The sequence below is a fragment of the Genypterus blacodes genome, unplaced genomic scaffold, assembly GCF_046128005.1.
Source record: "Genypterus blacodes isolate CSIRO-AG114 ecotype Tasmania unplaced genomic scaffold, CSIRO-AGI_Gbla_v1 ptg000070l_1, whole genome shotgun sequence".
NCBI classification, from domain to species: Eukaryota; Metazoa; Chordata; class Actinopteri; order Ophidiiformes; family Ophidiidae; genus Genypterus; species Genypterus blacodes.
In genome coordinates, this window is record NW_027466880.1 from 5,687,855 (window position 1) to 5,706,453 (window position 18,599).

Consider the following 18,599-nt stretch of genomic DNA (forward strand, 5'->3'; position numbering starts at 1 on the left):
TGTGAGCCCAGAGAAGTCAGCAGCGAATCTGGATGTTGTTAGTTTATGGCCTCCTCTTTGTGTAGTACAGTCTTAACTTGCATTGCACATACAGCAAAAAACAGCTTTCTAGTATTCTTTGAGATTCTCTGAATCTTGAATGTTATGGACTGTTCCCTAAATTCCTTGCAGTCAAATTTATCACACAGTTGTAAGCAAATTGGCGAACCTCCAACCATGCATGCTGGTAAACAACCAAGTCTTTCACAAATGCTCATTTTATACCCAACGTGATTGCTTCATCTGTAACCTACTAATCTCTGGCATGTTCCTAAATTCTTAAAGTGTTACCCAGCGTGGTCGTTGTGATTTATGGAAACATACAATTGAGTATCGTCCGCATACGAATGAAAATGCCAAACTGCTGAATTATGTTTCCAAGTGGTAGCATATAAATTGAAAAGATTAATGGGCCCAATTCAGAACCCTGTGGAATGCCAAACTTTACAGGGTAGCGAGGCGAATTTGTATGTAAGATCTTAACCAGGAAAATGCAAGACTATGAATGCAAATGTCATTTTTAAGTATAATATTTTGATCCACAGTATCAAAGGCTGCACTCAAATCGAGTGGAATTAGAACCGAGATAGGACCAAAATCAGCGTAAAGAAGTAGAAATTAAAATTAAAAAGAAATTATTCAGAATATCTCGGTCTAGAGTAGGCTTTTTTTTGCAGAGTTTAAAAGCAGCAGGCACAACCCCCGTGGAGAGTGACTGATTTATGATATTAGCCCTAGAGGCCCATAGCACCCAAAATAGATCCTTTTCCTTACCCTATAATTTTAGTAGGAAGAGGATCAAGCAAGCAGGTGGTGGGCTTAGAGAAAGTGGCCAATGAAAGGGTAGAGGCCAGAGGGTCCCTCATAGTGGCAACATTTAAAGGTGATGTCCTAGTGGAGGTAGAGTTGTCAATTAATGTTTTTTTATTGTCAACCTTGTTCATATGTTATTTATTTAAGTATTTTTAATGCAAAACCTCAATATTTCAATGGAACTTGGACTATAGTGTTGAATGGAAACATTTTAGAACATTTGTAATGTTTTTTTCTGGTGACCTTTGTCCATAATGTCCTGTGGTCATTATTATTTGTAATGTAAAAATGTTTTCTGTCAAACTACAAGGTCCACAGCTAGCAGTCAATTTGTGTGTGTGTCTTTGTCACAGCTGATTTCAGCCATCCCCACACATCACTTGAAGTTCCTAAAGGAGGCAGGACATGGCATCACAAAGGAGCAGATCCCAGAGGACGAGCTAGCGGATGGTGGTGATGAGATCGACCATGCGGAGATGGAGATGAGGAGGGGCCAAATACTCTGGTTCAGAGGCTTAAACCGCATCCAGACTCAGGTACTAAAGTTGGTAGGATTTATTTGCTTAGGTCTCATCACAGCAATTCCACCCAGGTGTGGGAACGCATACCAGGTATTTGCTTCTTAATACCTTTAAACATGTCTTACATGAATCAAGCTTTATCACAGATAAACTCCAGTTTCAGCTGTGCTGGCACCATATAGACCTCAGCTTAAACATCTTTAGATGAACATTTGGTGCAGCTGACTAAGATGTCATTGTCTCGGTTAGAAGTTAGGCTTTTCTGATTTGATCAGAAGCTAATATCCTTGTTCACCTAGTTTCAGCCTTCTTGTCTAGCTTTGCCCTAACTGTGTGTTCAGTATAGCCTTCTGCCAAGACTGCACACTCTTTAATTACAGGACATATTTTGCTACATTCGATCACAAGTTTATCCCTGAGTGGGCCTGGGCAGCAATGTGGGTTGAGTCGTTGCCATGACCAATCAAAGGGGGAGACATCTCCTCGATCCTGGCTGGATTGCCTGAAGCATGAGGTTTGCCGACGTGGTGTGGGGAAGGAGAAGGGAAGCTGGTCGCCTTCTCCGTCCTCAATCTGAAATCACATTCAGGAAAATTTTAAAGAGGCAACAACCAATCACATTTTGGTGGTCTATGTTCACTGGATGAACATGGTTGCACGGAGAGACTGATTCGAAAGTTCTTGCCGGTTTTATGGGAAGGATGACATCCCAGGTTGGTGGTACTTTATACCACCAAAATATTCATGCTGGTACCCAGTGCCAGGAAGAGGGGGCAGCATAACAGGAAATGTGTTGGGTTGTGGTTACACTGACCATTAAGTTAAATGCCTTAGTTGACACTAGGACCTACAGCTACTTAGATCCATTAAACACTGACACACAGCAGAGTGGTTATACCATGAAGACTTTTGGATGAGCTTCCAATTAATTATTCCAGCAGATGTGTATGAAATGTAAAGAGTCTGCAGTGGGGAGGAGAAGAGATGAAAACATTTTCTTGCATACACTGGAAGCAGCAGAAGTGAACGTAAGATAATGGCATTTAAACCTGTGCGCATGCATATGATTGGACAGACTGCCGTGTGACATCAATAGGATAATGATTGGGTGGAGTAATAATTAATCATTGTTATGTGCCTACTATGTGCTATGGATGGAGAGAGTGTGACTGAGAGTCTCCCTGGTAGAACTAAGGCTAGATGCTTTCATAAACCTGGAGGTAGCAAAGTAACCTTGCCATACACTACAAGTTTCTTCCGGAAAACAAGTAATTTTAAAAATTGGTACAAAATAAGTATTAGTAAACACTCACTGTTCATGCTTGCATGAGTAACGATATAATATCTTTACTTCCTAAACACACAGTGCATGGAAAAGTCCGTTTTATTGTTTTTATTGTTTAAATTTACCCAGCAAGGATGGATCATAAATGATTCCACCAAAATTCCAAATATTTTTAGGCTGTCGTGCTTTTGCTGACACATTACCAGCATATTTGTGATTGGTGTACTTCAAACATTGGAGATAATTTATTTCACACATCAGACACAAGCGAGATAAAGGAAAATCCTCCACTCACTTTTGGCTTTTGGCTTCCAGGGCAGCACTATTGGCTACAATCCCCTCTTGATTGATGTATGGGCTAGCCTTGCACAGGTTGTTTATACCAAGACTATCTATGCCAGATATATATGGGGGCGGCAGTAGCTCAGTCGGTAGGGCTTTCGCTTGGGAACCGGAGGGTCGCCGGTTCAAGTCCCTGCTGAGGTGCCCCTGAGCAAGTCACCAAACCCTCAACTGCTCCCCCCTCTGTAATGGTGGGTGGTAATGTAATGTAAGTCGCTTTGGATAAAAGTGTCTGCTAAATGACCGTGATGTACTGTAATGTATACCAAGATATGTATTCAGAGCCCGTAAGTCTCTGAGCTGGAAGCATTTGTAGCTGTAGAAAATCGTACTACGTGGCAAAGGCTGCACATATTGCAAGCAGCAGGGGCTGTGCCTTATTATTATTGGTTACATAATACAATGATTTTTGCGATCAAATATACAAAAAAGCCTACTACTCACTCCTTAATAGAGTACTTGGGGGCCTTGCAAATCCCCCAAACTGGCCTGCTCCTAAAAACACAATGTAATGTCACTGATAATTCTACTGTAAGAATGACGTGTTATGAGGATAGATGAAAGAATAATCTCATCTCATCTTCAGATACTGTATGTTGTAACAAAAAAAAAGAAGAAGCTCTCTTTGTCTCTGAATGCCTGTCAGTATCTACAACTTTTGTGTCTTGTCTTTGTGGGGTGGGAGGATGGGAAGATCAAAGGATAAAAGGGGGCTAAGAGAAACAGGCTGCAAGCTAATTAGGTCCTTATCTTTCCCATGCTGCTCTCCCTGTCCTGCTCTTCTGTAATCACACTGCATGGCTGGCTACTCAAACACAGCAGGGGAATAATTGACCTCACTGCCAAAACTTTGTCACTGTTTTATAGTAACAATCTTTGTCTAATTTTCCCTTTCTTTAGAAGTACTTCAGGCTTTTGATGACACATTCAGAAGTTCATTATCATTGTTCAGTCACTTGCTTTGTTTGTCCTCTACTTATATCAGTGTTTCACCAACAACTCTCTACCTTCTTCTTGTCAAATGTCTCTTCGTCTAAAATGTGTGACTCTCTTCTCTTCTCTCATCTTTTCTTTGTCTAGTGGCCACTAATGCCATGGCCTTAATGTACACCTTACATTAACATGTGATCTGCATCCAGAATCAACATAGTGGCCACTTTATTAAATACACCTCTGCAATCCAATATTATAGCCATGCTACGAATCGTATTGTTTTGAATCTGATAATACTCTTGACAAATGACAATTCTAACATGCTTATATTAACTTCAATGTTCAACAGTTAAGGAATAGGTTCTCAGAAGTGATTTTAATAGAATTATTAAGATCAATTTCTTGAATACTATTAAAGAGTGGTGAATATGTTGCTACTTTAGTGCAAACCTTGCTGTCATTATGATGCCAGTTTAATTAGCTTGCGTGTTTGGCTTTTCCTCTAAACTTTGGCATGAGGAAACTTAAAGGGGGAAGTTTTCTTTGATTCACGTTTTATTCATGTTGGTTATGTTTATTTTAAGAGGGACAGATAAGCATGCATAATGGATCGTGGCCTTGAGAAACACCACCTTCTTTTACTTTGTGTTTCGGTGCTGTCTGTGCTGAGCGTGCCTCTATCTGTTCTCAGCGCCCTAACCGTGTGCGTGGCTGTCCTTCTTGTAGATGGATGTGGTGTATACCTTCCAGACAGGCCAGGCACCAGTGCCTGGTGCCCTGCGCCGTCAGCCGTCTGTCGTCAGCCAGCAAAATGATGCCACTGCTGCCAAAAATCTGTCTAGTCCCACCCATGTAGGGTTTAGCTCCTCCTCTGTCACCAACTCAGCGGGGGCTCCGCCTCCTCCTGCTGCTGCTTCTTCCTCTTCTTCTTCAGGCAGTGAGTGTCGTGACTGGAGGCCAGCTAACAGCATGTTGCACCAGGCTGGACTGTCACTCTTTCCTATTGCACGTCTCATGCAAACAGTGAATGTGGCACAACTGAACTGTAACCTGCCTGTGTCCATCATACTGCTTGTGTCCTCTCATTACTATGCTGTCTGCATGGTACTGAGAATCCAATCTGAATTAAGTGTAGATACATCCGATTGTGATACAGTCATGAAAGTACTTTTATAAGCCATCCAATTATGGCTCATAAATATAAGCCATTCAGTTATGGCTTATAAAAGAGTAAGGCACAGGCCATGGGTTTATATCGATATTACAACACTTAACACTTAGGTAACAGTTCTAGTATACAATAGTAATTAGGTTGGTTTATTTATTACATCATGGAAAATCATGAAAAATGGGAAGGACATAAAACAGGAAGGATATATAATGGGAAGAATATCAAATGTAACGCTGACTTGTAATCTGTGGATCACACCTGATTGGAATTGAGCTTAAAGTAAAGTGCTCACAGGAGAAACGAACTCCAAAAAGACGCTTGAAGGTGTGGCTCATTTCCTAGCCAGCTAATAACATGCTGCACCCGACTGGATTCTCCCATGGAAGTCGTGATTAGGGTGAAAACCGTCTATTCTATCTTTTCAAAAAGGACACAGTACAAAGTCAAATAGATTTGAATATAGCAGAGGCATGGACACGTCAGCTGATCCAACATTCTTCATATAGCTTCTCTTCCTCCTTCTCCCACTGCTGTCTCTGACTGCTCTGTATGCGTTTTTAAACAAGCATGTGTTTACCCTGCTGTGACTTGCTGACTAGTCAATGACAGGATGGCTGATATAGCACAAGAAAACTGAAAAGCTTTGGAACATTGCAGTTTGTGACAGAAATACTTTTTATTTTCTCCTTGTTTTCTGGCGAATCCACATGCAGCATTGAATCTGAACTCAAAGCAGCAAGTCTCACATGGTTTAAGAGCAAATGACCCTCTTCATCATCCATGCATTACTTCTCCTTTTTTATTGTGTTTGTGTGTTTCCGTGTATTCATGTATGTCTGTGTTTAGTCTTGTGAATTCAAGTTCGGAGCAAACTTGTATATGTGTATTAAGTGGAGTTACAGTGCCTCCTTTTGTGTCTCCTTTGAATTAATTTTGCTTATCTCTCTTTCTCTCTCTCTCTCTCTCTCTCTCTCTCTATCTATATAAGCGTGCGTGCGTGCATGTGTGCGTGCCCGTGTGCGTGCCCGTGCGCGTGCGGTGTTGGGGGGGGGGGGGGGGGGGTCGCAAAGGTTTTCTTTTGCGACCCCTCCACCCCAGGAAAAAAAAGAAAAACTTTGGGAACCACTGATATATAGATTGATATCATCTGTGGTTACTCTATTCTCATACATCCACAGATTTTGCTAATGTTTGCACAACAAGAGTTGTTTGAGAGTGCCCTGCTCAAGTAATGTAGAAGAATGTAGAAAAATATAAATTATAGCTGAAAGAAAGTTGAAGACACAGGACATGCTCAGTGTTTGCTCATCTTACAAGTTACAATTCACACTTCCTTCTATAGCTATAATGTTGGATAGTTGGATAGTCATTTTAAAGCTTTTTGGAAATGCCAATTCTATTGGCAAATAAATGTATAAATCCTGATGCAGGCAACAATATTCATTCCAAAAAAAGATGGTGCCATTCAGATCAAGCTAGCTAGCCTTTCAGTGCTTCAGTGCACATAGTCTGTGTGCATGTGTGATTGCATGATTTCACTGATTTCAAATTATTTTTGTCTTCATGCCGTGGCGTTGCTCCTGAGGATTTTGTTGTCACGTTGTTATCGTCTCTTGTGTTTCAGGATTCATAGACTTTGTGTTGTGCTTCACACAAACTGGTTGTCATTTGTTCAATAAGCTTCTCCCTGCCTTTTCATTCATATGCAGTATATGGAACTTGTGTTTTATATTTATAAATAAACATTTATTTTTTCTGTCTCTCCCAGATTAAGGTGGTGAATGCATTCCGTAGCTCTCTATATGAGGGGCTGGAGAGCCCAGAATCCCGTAGCTACATCCACAGCTTCATGGCCCATCCTGAGTTTATGACTTTCTCCGAGGAGGAGGCCAGTGTCCCTTCCACCGAGGAGAACGGAGAGGAGATCCTACCCCTCCCCAGCGCCTCCCTTGAGACAGGCTCACCCATTTAACTATCTCCTTGCTCGCCTTGTCTTTTGCTTTTCATCTTCTCTGTGTCACTCTGTCATCCCACCAGCGGATCTGTCCCACCACACACACACACACACACACACACACACACACACACACACATACACACACACACACACACACACACACACACTAACTCTCCTAACTGATATGCATCCCTCCACCTCCCAGCCATTGTGACCTCTGTCAGATTAATTTTTTGGCAATTCACACAAACTGTGGCTTGCTCTGCCTATCCACCTTTCCCTCCTCTCCCTGTAGTCCACGAGAGGCTGAAGTCCAGAAGCACCGTCCACACAGAAAGATTTCTGCCTGTTTGCTCCTCATATATTTTTAATCATTTTAATGCTTTTAAAGGTCTTGTTTGCTTCAAAGTCTTTCTGGGATTCAGCATGTACTCGCTGCTTTCCCACTAAACACTCCAAAGCAGCACACAACTTTGAAAACAGTGCATCGATCCTCATGTACTGTACATAAGCTTTTGCTCTCCAACACAGCAACAACAATAATATGAAGATTATTTGGCAAATGCAAAGATGTAACCTGTCAATTTTGGTGGTGGTATGGTCAGAAATGGTTTCTTTTTAAAACTTATGATGAATGTGTTTCGATGAATTGTGTTGAAAGTGCTGAGAATGTTTTGTGTGTCACACTAAAGGCCCATCAACTGTTAAAAATGTCCTTTGCTTGATCATTTGGGCATGTGTTGGTTTTATTTACCCAGGAAGGACAGTGCTTTTCATCAGAATAGTTTCTGCCCAAAGTTATCTCAAAAGGCTGTGTAGAGAAAGCATGTACTTTCTTTGCAGTGAAATGTGGAAGGATGATGATTCTGGTTTTCTCTGTCCCCGACTTAAGTTAACATGTTAACATACTGCCTCAATTTGAATATTAAGTAGTAGGGTTTTATTTGAACAAAGAACACTTACTCCTGTGCATGTTATGTGTTTCATCTGTGTCAAGTGGCATGATAAAATAGGAATTGTTATATGGGAGCCTGCAATCTGTGTATTCGAGCACACAGACTGCATGGAGCTTCATTCCCATACAGTATGCACCCTGCATGTCAGCAAAATACAGGAAAAATAGATGCGTCAGTGCTCAAAGCCTCCCACAAACTGTGCCAACACAGCAATCACATATCGAAGTGTGAGGTTGTGTATTGAAATCTTTTCATTCGTATAAGATGGTATGATATCAAGTTTAATGTCCGTCAGATTGTGAGCTGGATTTCTAAATCGTCGGAAAAAACTCTGCTGACAGAAATACATGATCAACTTATGATCTACCTTCTTCAGTTTATGGGCATAGCAGCTGTCACACTCAGAGTAAAGACCTACATTTCTGACGCTGCCAGAGTTGTCGGGCAGTTGCGCTTAGGTCAAAGTGGTAAACTTGCAGTCTGTGGATGGATAAATCATGAGCCTCACTTACTCCCTGTTGAGTTTCATGGAAGTCAATAGCACCCACCACTGTGCTCCCTAAAACGGAATATTCTTGAAATTGAAGGTTTTCAATCAAAAAGGTTTTTTCAATAATATTATGAAACATTACTGGTAGCCTATTTTAACACTCTTCTGACTACAGACAACCTGCACCATAACTTTGCAACAAAATATCATTGCTGCATTGCTGCTACAATCCATACCTACAACTCAAATACATGAATGAAATGTTGATGATGCATTTCTGCCTGCATAGTTTTTTCCTCTCTGTCATTGTACTATGATTCACCAGACCTTTAACTCATTATCTGACATGCATAAAACATGATATCATGAGTCTGACACAGATTACCACTAAGATTTTATTATACCATCTCACACAGTTTAACATGAAATGAATCTACAGTATATGATTGTCGTTCTATCACACAGTTTGTTAACAACTGTAGTACCATCTTGTATACTTAGGTCGAGTACAGATACATGATATGATGCAGTGAGTGAAGCTCCAAACAAACTGTAGCAGTTTGTTGCTACATGTGTATAACATTCAGATGTTTTCCATTTCATCTCATCATCAGTCACACACGCTGTTTATGATCTCCATGGTAATACCAAACTAGATCTAAATTTGGTGTTTATCTGTCCTGCCACTGAATAATCTTTGCATGTCTGTCGCCTGTCCTCCATATCTATCTGAACGTCTTTAGGCGCAGACACACATTTGTGTGGCGAAGGAAAATTAACGAAAAGTCCCTCTTAGTCTGGTCTTGATCATTCTCTGCCAAATCCCTTACACAGCCATTGCTGAGAGAGCATGGATCATGTAATGAAATGAGACGCTACTACTGCCATATTTCCAGTGTTTAGTCATGACTCGGTTCCTCCTCTCCCCGGCGATGAGCTTTTTTCTATGTAACTCAGAGCCATATTTTCTAAGTTATCTGTATTATTTTATATCTCATTGTTATTGAGGTTTCCTTTGGACTTTTTTACCTGTAACCTTCGACCCCTGGCCATTTACTCCAAACGTGACCAAAAACCTAGGAGGAAAAATTTGTCACTGCTGCACAGAGCTTAAAGGACCTCTATGATGTTTACATGAAAGTGAAAAGAGTTGTGCAGAGCCTGTTGGCCTGGCTGTGACCCGACCACTCCTTCTCTCATTCCTATCCTTTCCTCAATCATAGAGTTACTATTTAACTAAATGGGGAGTCTGTCTTGCATGGTTTTCATATAAAATTCAATGTTTTGCTCATTTTTTACAATTCTTCTGTATTTTTATATTAAGTACTTTTTAATATTTTGGAGATATATGAATATATATGTATAGGCTGATACGTTTGGTGACAGTGAAGTACATGATGAATGAGACTAATCTATCATGGAGTATGTGTTTTACAGCGCTCTCAATATTTATGCGACATTTGTCTTTTTGGTCAATTTGATTTTAGGCCTCAGAAACCCACATAGACTTGTTTACTTCTTCTTGGCCATTCAATTGGAATCCCAGCTATCGAGTCTTCTCAACTCTACATAAACATAATCATTTGATGAAACATTTGACACATTACATGCTCTGGGAATTTCGCAGTTTTCAGCTACGGTAGAGTTGAGCAAAATTGAAGTTAAGAGACAAAGCAGAAAACAAAAGCTGCATCCCATTTCCGGCTCTGCCTCCCTGGAGAGGATATAAGGCCCGAGTGAGAGAGAACGAGATTATTGACAGAGGATTCACTATGATGCCATCTCGTTTGTGCAATGTATTGTGTGATTTTGAGGACTTAATTGATTAAGCTGTGTTCTTCCTAGCTCCATGGTGTAGGCCAAGTCAGGGTGAGTTTGTCAGAGGTGTTGGAATGGGAAGCTCAGTGGGCAGAGTCTGAGATAGGACACAGCTACAGGTGTAGATGTATTTGCCATTTTACACAACAAATAGCACTGTCTCTGGAGAAGAGTGCAGAGCTGTTAAAGCTTGTGTAATTTAAATTCCTCTTCATACTGTCTTTAATGTACAAGTGCAACTCATTGTGGTATATACACCTTCCAAATGCTTTAATCTGCTGAGAAAATGCTCCTACATTCAGTACAATGTATAAATGATTATGTTATTCAATGAAGTGTACCTGTTGTCTGTGTTAGTGACACTAAATTGGAAAGTAGGGCCATCAGCCAATCATTACCCAGCACAAAATAAGTGGCTGTTATGCTTGTGTCTTGACTGCTGGCTAATGTGGCTCCTCTTCTGATGCAGTGACTGATGACCTGATTGCCCTTGTGTGTCACTGGCACTGTACATGCAAACATCAGACATTCATTTGTTAAATTATTTGTTTGTGCCATAAAGATCTAGAGAAGACTCAGTGGTGGATTAAAGAACATCACGAGCACAGTTGCCACTTTCTTACATTGCACAGCTTTCCATTATGGAATTACTTCTTTTTTGCATTTGCATTTTGACAGCATCACTTCCTCTTCAAAGCATTGCACCTCTCATTGCATATTTGGTATGTTTTTAGGTACACTAAATTTAGAAAAATCAGATGGAGATAATCAAATATTTTTATCTAATTATATTTCCATTTTGACTTCTCTGCAAAAATACTGAAAAAGATTTTATGTGATGAATATGATACATAGTAATAGGCATTTGGTGTTATTTTTGTATAAACATAATATCATCTATGTGGCATGCATGACATATATACAAAACTTGGTGGTTTAAAGCAATATGTCCAATTTGGTGCGATTGGTATGTCTCGTTGTGTGTATCTAAAGCCACTCTGTATGAAAACAGAAAAGACTGAGTGCATTTGGATAAAACTAACTGTTCAATATATGTGTTCAATGTTCTGTGTTGTGCATGTTTGGTATGGAATGAGACATCCCAAATGTTTGCTTCTTTCCTTAATGAAACATTCATACATTCTTTAAGTAATACATCACATATGATGCACACACAGCTCACTGAGAAAATTAAAATGAGAAGCACTGTGTGACTGCTTGTGGATGGCTTGATGAATCAAACAGCCTCAGAAAGGTTGAGTAAAAAGTAGAGCTTGTCCTGCACATATTGCCTCCATTGCTTCTTTCAGCAAGTACACATGGTGTAGCTTTTCATCATCTACATGCTCTCTGAGAAATTAATAATCCTCAGACCAAGACAACCAAATGCTTGGACAATAGTAGGAGAAGTGGCCAGCAAGTCATACAATGACATCAAACCATTCAACCAAAAAATATTTCGGTCAACAAAACCTCAACTACTGAAAACAGAAATTGAGCAACTATAAGCCCAATATTTCATCCCTCTGGTAAAAAAGCTGAATATTCACTTGCTACCAGTGCCACTGATGCACAGCTCCTCTTTTTCATACATGTACCTTTGCTTGAGCGCTTTTAATTTAGACAACGCACACATATCCTCTTGTTGCTCTTGGTAAAACATTTTTTGGGGTTTTTTCTTTTGTTTTTCAGTCTAGTATCTGTGACTTTTCTCTGATTAAATTCTTCACACAAATTGAGTCTTGCTTCTGTAAACATCCGTCACTTTCTACATTATGTCATTTTCCATGTTACTACTAACTTGCAATCATTTCCTTTTTTATTTTTTTTATGAGGAATCATCAAGAAAACAGTAGGCATTCTGCTTGTGTTGCTCTGATAGATCTGAAAACCGATGTGATCTTGTGCTCACATATACTGTATGAATAAAAAAAGTTGAACTTATCATTTATTTGGACAGAAATACCCCAAAAGTGTCCACATTTCGCAGTGTCCGAACATAGCTTCACCTCAGATACAACAATTTTCACCTACGCCACAAAGTTATGGGTCACTGTACCACTGCTGTTGTGCCGTCCGAGGGGATCATCAACGGACTGCGTCATGGTATCAACATACCACTGTCACACCATCACAGCACAAAGCAAATGAGACCTTAAATCTAAAGTGTCCTGCCCTGCATAGTTGCTGCTTTAACAGCAAACATAAAGGCTGCCAAACAACCAAGTCCAGTGAGCCTGACAAATTGACCCATTACAGCCCTTATCCCTGAGTCTTGCTCTGTGTGTGTGTCCGTGCGTGCGTGCGTGCGTGCGCGCGCGTGTGTGTGTCAGAGGTTATTGTTTACTGCTTAAGCAGCAGTTTTCAGTGGTGTCAGGAACTTCAACATGTAGTTGGAGTGTTTTTATCAGTATTCCTTCTTACATTTCCCTCTCCTTAACTCCTCATGCTGTCTTTTGGATTGTATATATGACACATCCTCATGACAAATATCATTTTTCTTTCTTTTTTTCAATCTATGCAACAAAGTTCAACAATCAGGCTGCAGTCATTTCATTTCTTCATGTTTTCCAGAGATTTTAACTTAGCCTTTGTCTCTGTGGATGCCAGTTTGTCTCCCTTTTTCACTTATTTCTACTGACAAATCCACCTTTACATGATGTATGTACTTATGTACTGTAAGTATGTATATGTGTGCATACACGGTGCACACAGATGTTTACTTTTCCTTACTCCTTTGTAAGATATGATTTTGTGGAATGCCTTGGTCTGTAGTGTCATGCCATTTGAATTTAAGCGGATCAAAATATCATAATACTGCATATATATATATATATGTATATATATATATATATACATATATACATATATATATGTACAGAAAATAAAGCCATCGGAATTTGAAATACATCAGTGCCAGTTTCTGATTTTGTTTAGTTTTTACAGAAATTATCACATACACAGTATGGGATGTGCAGTAAAGTATGTTGGTACGATACAATCTTAAAACATTAGACACAAAAACTGTCCTTTATTATTTATCAGTTTACTAGACAAATGAGGACAACCCCCGACCCCATCCCCTTTTCCCTTATTAATCCCTGTCCTTGACGCTTGCACTGCACTTGTGCAAAGTGCAAGTGTGCAAAACCTATCCTGGTTAGACATTTATTTATAAGAGAATTTCCACAGCTCAATTAATATCAAGAGAGTCACACTTGGAGGGTGTTCATCAAGAGACAGCGAGAAAAGAAAACATGATCTCTCTCTGTCTCAATCTCCATCTCTCTGTCTGTCTCTCTACCAAGCCTACATATTTCAGCACTGAAAAAGCTAATTTTTCCCTGCAGTGAATATGATGTGCCATGTAATCAGATAAGATAGAGGATCAGCTATATTATAGCTATATTATAGCTGATTCTCTGAGCTTATAGAGATATTATAGCTAAATATAGCTATAACATCGTCAGGTATAAGACATTGACATTTAGGCCACCAATATGTCAAGGCAATATCAAGGTCTGTGTTCAGACTGTACATTTTAAGACCTCTAGTGCCCACAATTAAAATCATACCAAAAAAACCTTAGATAAGATATGGATGACAAAATGAAAAAAAACATTCAGTAACAATACAAAAAGCTTTCATATCAAGGTACCCTGTACCGACTTATCCTATGCTGAGTTGTGGGATATGCATCTGGGTGAGAGGTAGGATATGGCTGGACAGGTCACATGATTTCCCTTGCATGTGTTTGTACAGTGCAAACATGTAAACAACACACAGAACCCTGCTGAATTCAAACTTTCAACCTTCTGTGAGGAAATAGTGTAAAAGGTCCTGCATGTTTGACCAATAACCTTTTAATATTTAACAAGGTTTAGGAGGGATGACCCTGGAAAGTGGATTGCCAAGATGATAATGTTATATCTAAATGCACTGTGCAGTCCCCAGACTCTGACTGACTTCAAGATTGACTTCACATTGAAAGCCAACAAAAAATATATGTATGGGATCCTGTCTACCATTTCAAACTCAGTCTAAACTATTGGAAATGTGTAAGAAAATCAAACATCTAATAGAAGAGGAGGCAAATGCAAAGGCAGAGAATAAAGAGGAATGTTATAAAAAAAGGTTGAAGAATCTCCTTGGATTGGTGGAGTTCTGCTATATGCAGGCTTCAGTGTCAGGTGCACTAAATTCTAATTAATGAATATGCCTGTGAAGGCTCTCGACACACGCTTCAAAGCATCGACACAAAAGGACACACCACTAGTTAAAAGGAAACTTCGCACTGTGATATATTACGGTAGTTGGAGAAGAGAAGACAAACTGTCAGTAGTTTCTTGCCATGCTTTGCTACAGTTTTGGCGATCTAAGAGTAAAGAAGATTAAGGACGTCATTTGGTGAATGACAAAGTTTAATGCATTTTTGTGTAAAGCTCTTGCTACGGTGCTTCGACATTTTTTTGAAAAGTGTGTTTAGTTTTGCTCGTAATGGATGAACAAAACAGTGGAAAATGGATAATGATTGAGAAGGTCGTAGAACAGATTGTTCAACTAAAATTGAAAGGGATCCAGTTAGAGAAAATTTCTTGAAGCAAAGGTCCGGAAGATCAACATTTCTTACTATTTAGTGTGATATATCTTTAAGAAGCCGAGTAGTTGCATCCACATCTGCCTGTAATCAATACTTGACTGTCAAATCAAGTGAATTCAGTACTATTCAGAAATGCTTTGACAATATTTGTCACGTAACATAAAACTGAACATATACAGGTCTGGAGACCACTGCGAAATTATCAGCTTCTCTACCCACTGAGCTACTGCCTCCATTGTCCTGCTGGAAAGAACAATCCTCAGAGTTGGGGAACATTGCCAGAGCAGAAGGAAGCAAGATTTGTTTGAGGATAACCTTGTATGTGGTTTGATTCATGTGTCACAAAGCAGTTTGTGGACTGTCCAACCAGAGACAACAAAAAACTGGACCTGCTGTATACCAATGTTAAGGAGGCATACAGCTCCGTGGCCCTTCCACCACTGGGAAGGTCTGACCATAACCTGGTCCATCTGCAGCCCATGTACAAGCCTCTCGTCCAGCGTCAGCCTGTGACTACAAGGACAGTGAGGGGATGGTCACAGGAGGCTGAAGAGGCTCTGCAGGGCTGCTTTGAGGTTACCGACTGGGACGTGCTTTGTGACTCGCATGGAGAGGACATTGATGATCTCCCGGGTTAGGGCTACCCCTTAGATGACAGTGTAACAGGGTACATCAACTTTTGTGTAGACAGTATTGTTCCCACAGAGACTGTACGCTGCTTCCCCAACAACAAACCTTGGGTGACCAGAGACATCATGGCCCTCTTGAATGAGAACAAGAGAGCCTTCCGGGTCGGGGATAGGGAGGAGATGAAGCGCGTCCAGAGGCTGCTGAAGGAGAAGATCCAACAGGGCAAGGACACCTACAGGAGGGGGCTGGAGCGCAAGCTTCAGCAAAACAACCTGAGGGAGGTGTGGAGCGGCGTGAAAACCATCACTGGCTACAAGCGGACCGGTAGCCAGTCAACAGAGGGGGACCAGGTCTGGGCCAACGAGTTAAACCTAATCTTCAATAGATTTGATGAGAGGCCCATTAACCACTTCGCCAGCTCGTCAGCCATCTGCACCCCTCAACCCTCCAGCCACGCTGACTCCCCTCCCCCACCATTCCTCCACAACAACACAATACCAGCTATCCTCAACCCGGCACCACCTCCCCCCACCAATACTGAAACCACTCAGCCCCCACCTCCCCCTACCATCATCAGCCACACCCAACCTCCCCCCATCAGTATCAGCCACACCCAGCCTCCCCCACACCACCAACACTTCTGTCTCCTCCACCACACAAGGCGCACCTTTCTTCACAGCAGAGCAGGTCAGGAAAGAGCTGTGCAGACTCCGCCCCGGTAAGGCTGCAGGTCCCGACGGAGTCAGCCCAAGGGTCCCTGAAAGTATGCGCAGGCCAGCTGTGTGGAGTCCTGCAGTATATCTTCAACCTGAGCCTCAGCTTGGAAAGGGTCCCGGTGCTGTGGAAGACATCCTGCCTGGTTCCAGTCCTGAAGAAGTCACGTCCCAGCACCCTCAACGTCTACAGACCGGTGGCGCTGACGTCCTACCTGATGCAGTCACTGGAGAGACTGGTACTGTCACTCCTTGGGCCCCTGGTCAAACCGTCACTGGACCCTCTCCAGTTTGCCTATCAGCCGAAACTGGGGAGTAGAGGACGCCGTCATCTTCCTGCTTCACTGTGCCTATGCCCATCTGGACAGACCCGGCAGCACTGTGAGAGTCATGTTCTTTGACTTTTCCAGTGCATTCAACACTGTTCGGCCTGCCCTGCTCGAGAGTAAGCTGTCGGCGATGCAGGTAGACACTCCCCTGGTTTCCTGGATAGTGGACTATCTAACTGGTCGGCCGCAGTTTGTCAGACTGCAGGGATGTGTGTCTGACACTGTGGTGTGCAACACTGGGGCCCCTCAGGGTACGGTCCTATCACCATTCCTGTTCACCCTGTACACATCCGACTTCCAAATCTGCTGGGAGTCCTGCCACCTGCAGAAGTTCTCAGATGACTCTGCAATAGTAGGCTGCATCACCGAGGGGAAGGATGAGGAGTACAGGGGTGTCGTGGACTCCTTCGTCGAGTGGTGTGAGCTGAATCACCTGCAGCTCAACACTGATAAAACCAAGGAGCTGGTGGTGGACCTCCGCAAGAAGAAGTCACCCCCCACACCTGTGACCATCAATGGGTGTGGACTCTGTGCAGGTATACAAATACCTGGGAGTCCATCTGGACAGCAAACTGGACTGGTCTAAGAACGCTGAGGCTGTTTACAAGAAGGGTCAGAGTTGACTCTACTTCCTGAGGAGGCTTCGATCCTTCAATGTCTTTAACACCATGCTGAGGATGTTCTACCACTCTGTGGTTGCCAGTGCCATCTTCTTCGCGGTGGTGTGCTGGGGCAGTAGGGCGAGGTCAGCTGACGCCAACAGGATCAACAAGATCGTCAGGAAGGCTTGCTCCGTCCTGGGGGCTGAACTTGATTCGTTGGAGCGTGTGTCGGAGAGGAGAATGCTGCGCAAGCTACGGAGAATCATGAACAATGACTCTCACCCTCTCCACCAGGTGCTGGCCTCATACAAGAGCACCTTCAGTAACAGACTCATACCCCCCAGGTGTACTACTGAGCGCCATAGGAAATCCTTTCTCCCTGTGGCCATTGGACTCTTTAAAAAAGCTACCTCGGGTCGAGGTGGGACGGTGAGAACATAGGGATCTGAGCCCCCCCCTCCCAACCTGCTTCACTGTCACCTTATAGTATATTGCACTACACGTTGCTGTATGTCATATATACACACGTGTATGCTGTAGTTGTATAGATTGTCATTACTCATACCTCCGATGCACATTGCACTTGTAACCTTGTCCTCCTTATCACATTACATTACATTACATTACGATCATTTGGCAGACGCTTCTATCCAAAGCGACTTACATTACAGTTACCACCCTTCGCAGAAGGGGGGAACAATTGAGGGTTCGGTGCCTTGCTCAGGGGCACCTTGGCAGGGGCTCTAACTGGCAACCCTCCGGTTCCCAAGCGGAAGCTCTACCCACTGAGCTACTGCCTCCCTTATGTACTTATGTACTGTTCCCCCCATTGTATGTACTTCGTACCCCCTTATTGTATGTACTTATCGTGTACTTATTATCTACTTGCATTCTTGCACTTTTCATTATTGCACTAGTTGGGTGATTTCTGATTTCTGGTTCTTGTTTTCTCATGCTGTACTGTAACTGTTGCACAGTAATTTCCCTCGGGATAATAAAATTTCATCATATCTTGTCTTATCTTAATCTTAGGGTAGATGCTGTAGCATCCCAAGAGCATCACTGATCCTCCACCAAATTTCACCGTGGTTGCAAAACACCGGCTTGTAGGCCTCTCCAGGTCTCCGTCTAACCCTTAGATGACCAGGTGTTGGACAAAGCTGATCGGAGAAGATGACCTTACTCCGGTCCTCTACGGTTCAATCCTTATGGTCTAAAGCAAACCTCAGCCTGGCTCTTCTTCCCTTCTCATTGATGAAGGGCTTTTTTTTTTAGCTCTGCAAGACTTCAGCCCTGCCCCTAGGAGCCAGTTTTGAACCGTCCTTGCCGTGGCCTTCACCCCAACTGCCCTTTGCCATTCTTTTTGTAGGTCACATAATGTCAGCCTAAGGTTGTTGAGT

At 42.0% G+C, this 18,599-nt stretch overlaps 1 protein-coding gene across 1 annotated transcript in view; it reads left to right on the forward strand.

Moving 5' to 3' along the window:
- LOC143005477 (plasma membrane calcium-transporting ATPase 1-like) overlaps positions 1-11,847 on the forward strand; it is an 86,871-nt gene extending 75,024 nt beyond the window's left edge. Inside the window, exons 20-21 of the mRNA XM_076156898.1 lie at positions 1,206-1,388; positions 6,873-11,847. Coding sequence (XP_076013013.1) covers positions 1,206-1,388; positions 6,873-7,076 — 387 coding nt within the window. The 3' untranslated portion in view covers positions 7,077-11,847. The remainder of the gene's footprint in view (positions 1-1,205; positions 1,389-6,872) is intronic.
- Positions 11,848-18,599: the final 6,752 nt, after the last annotated feature.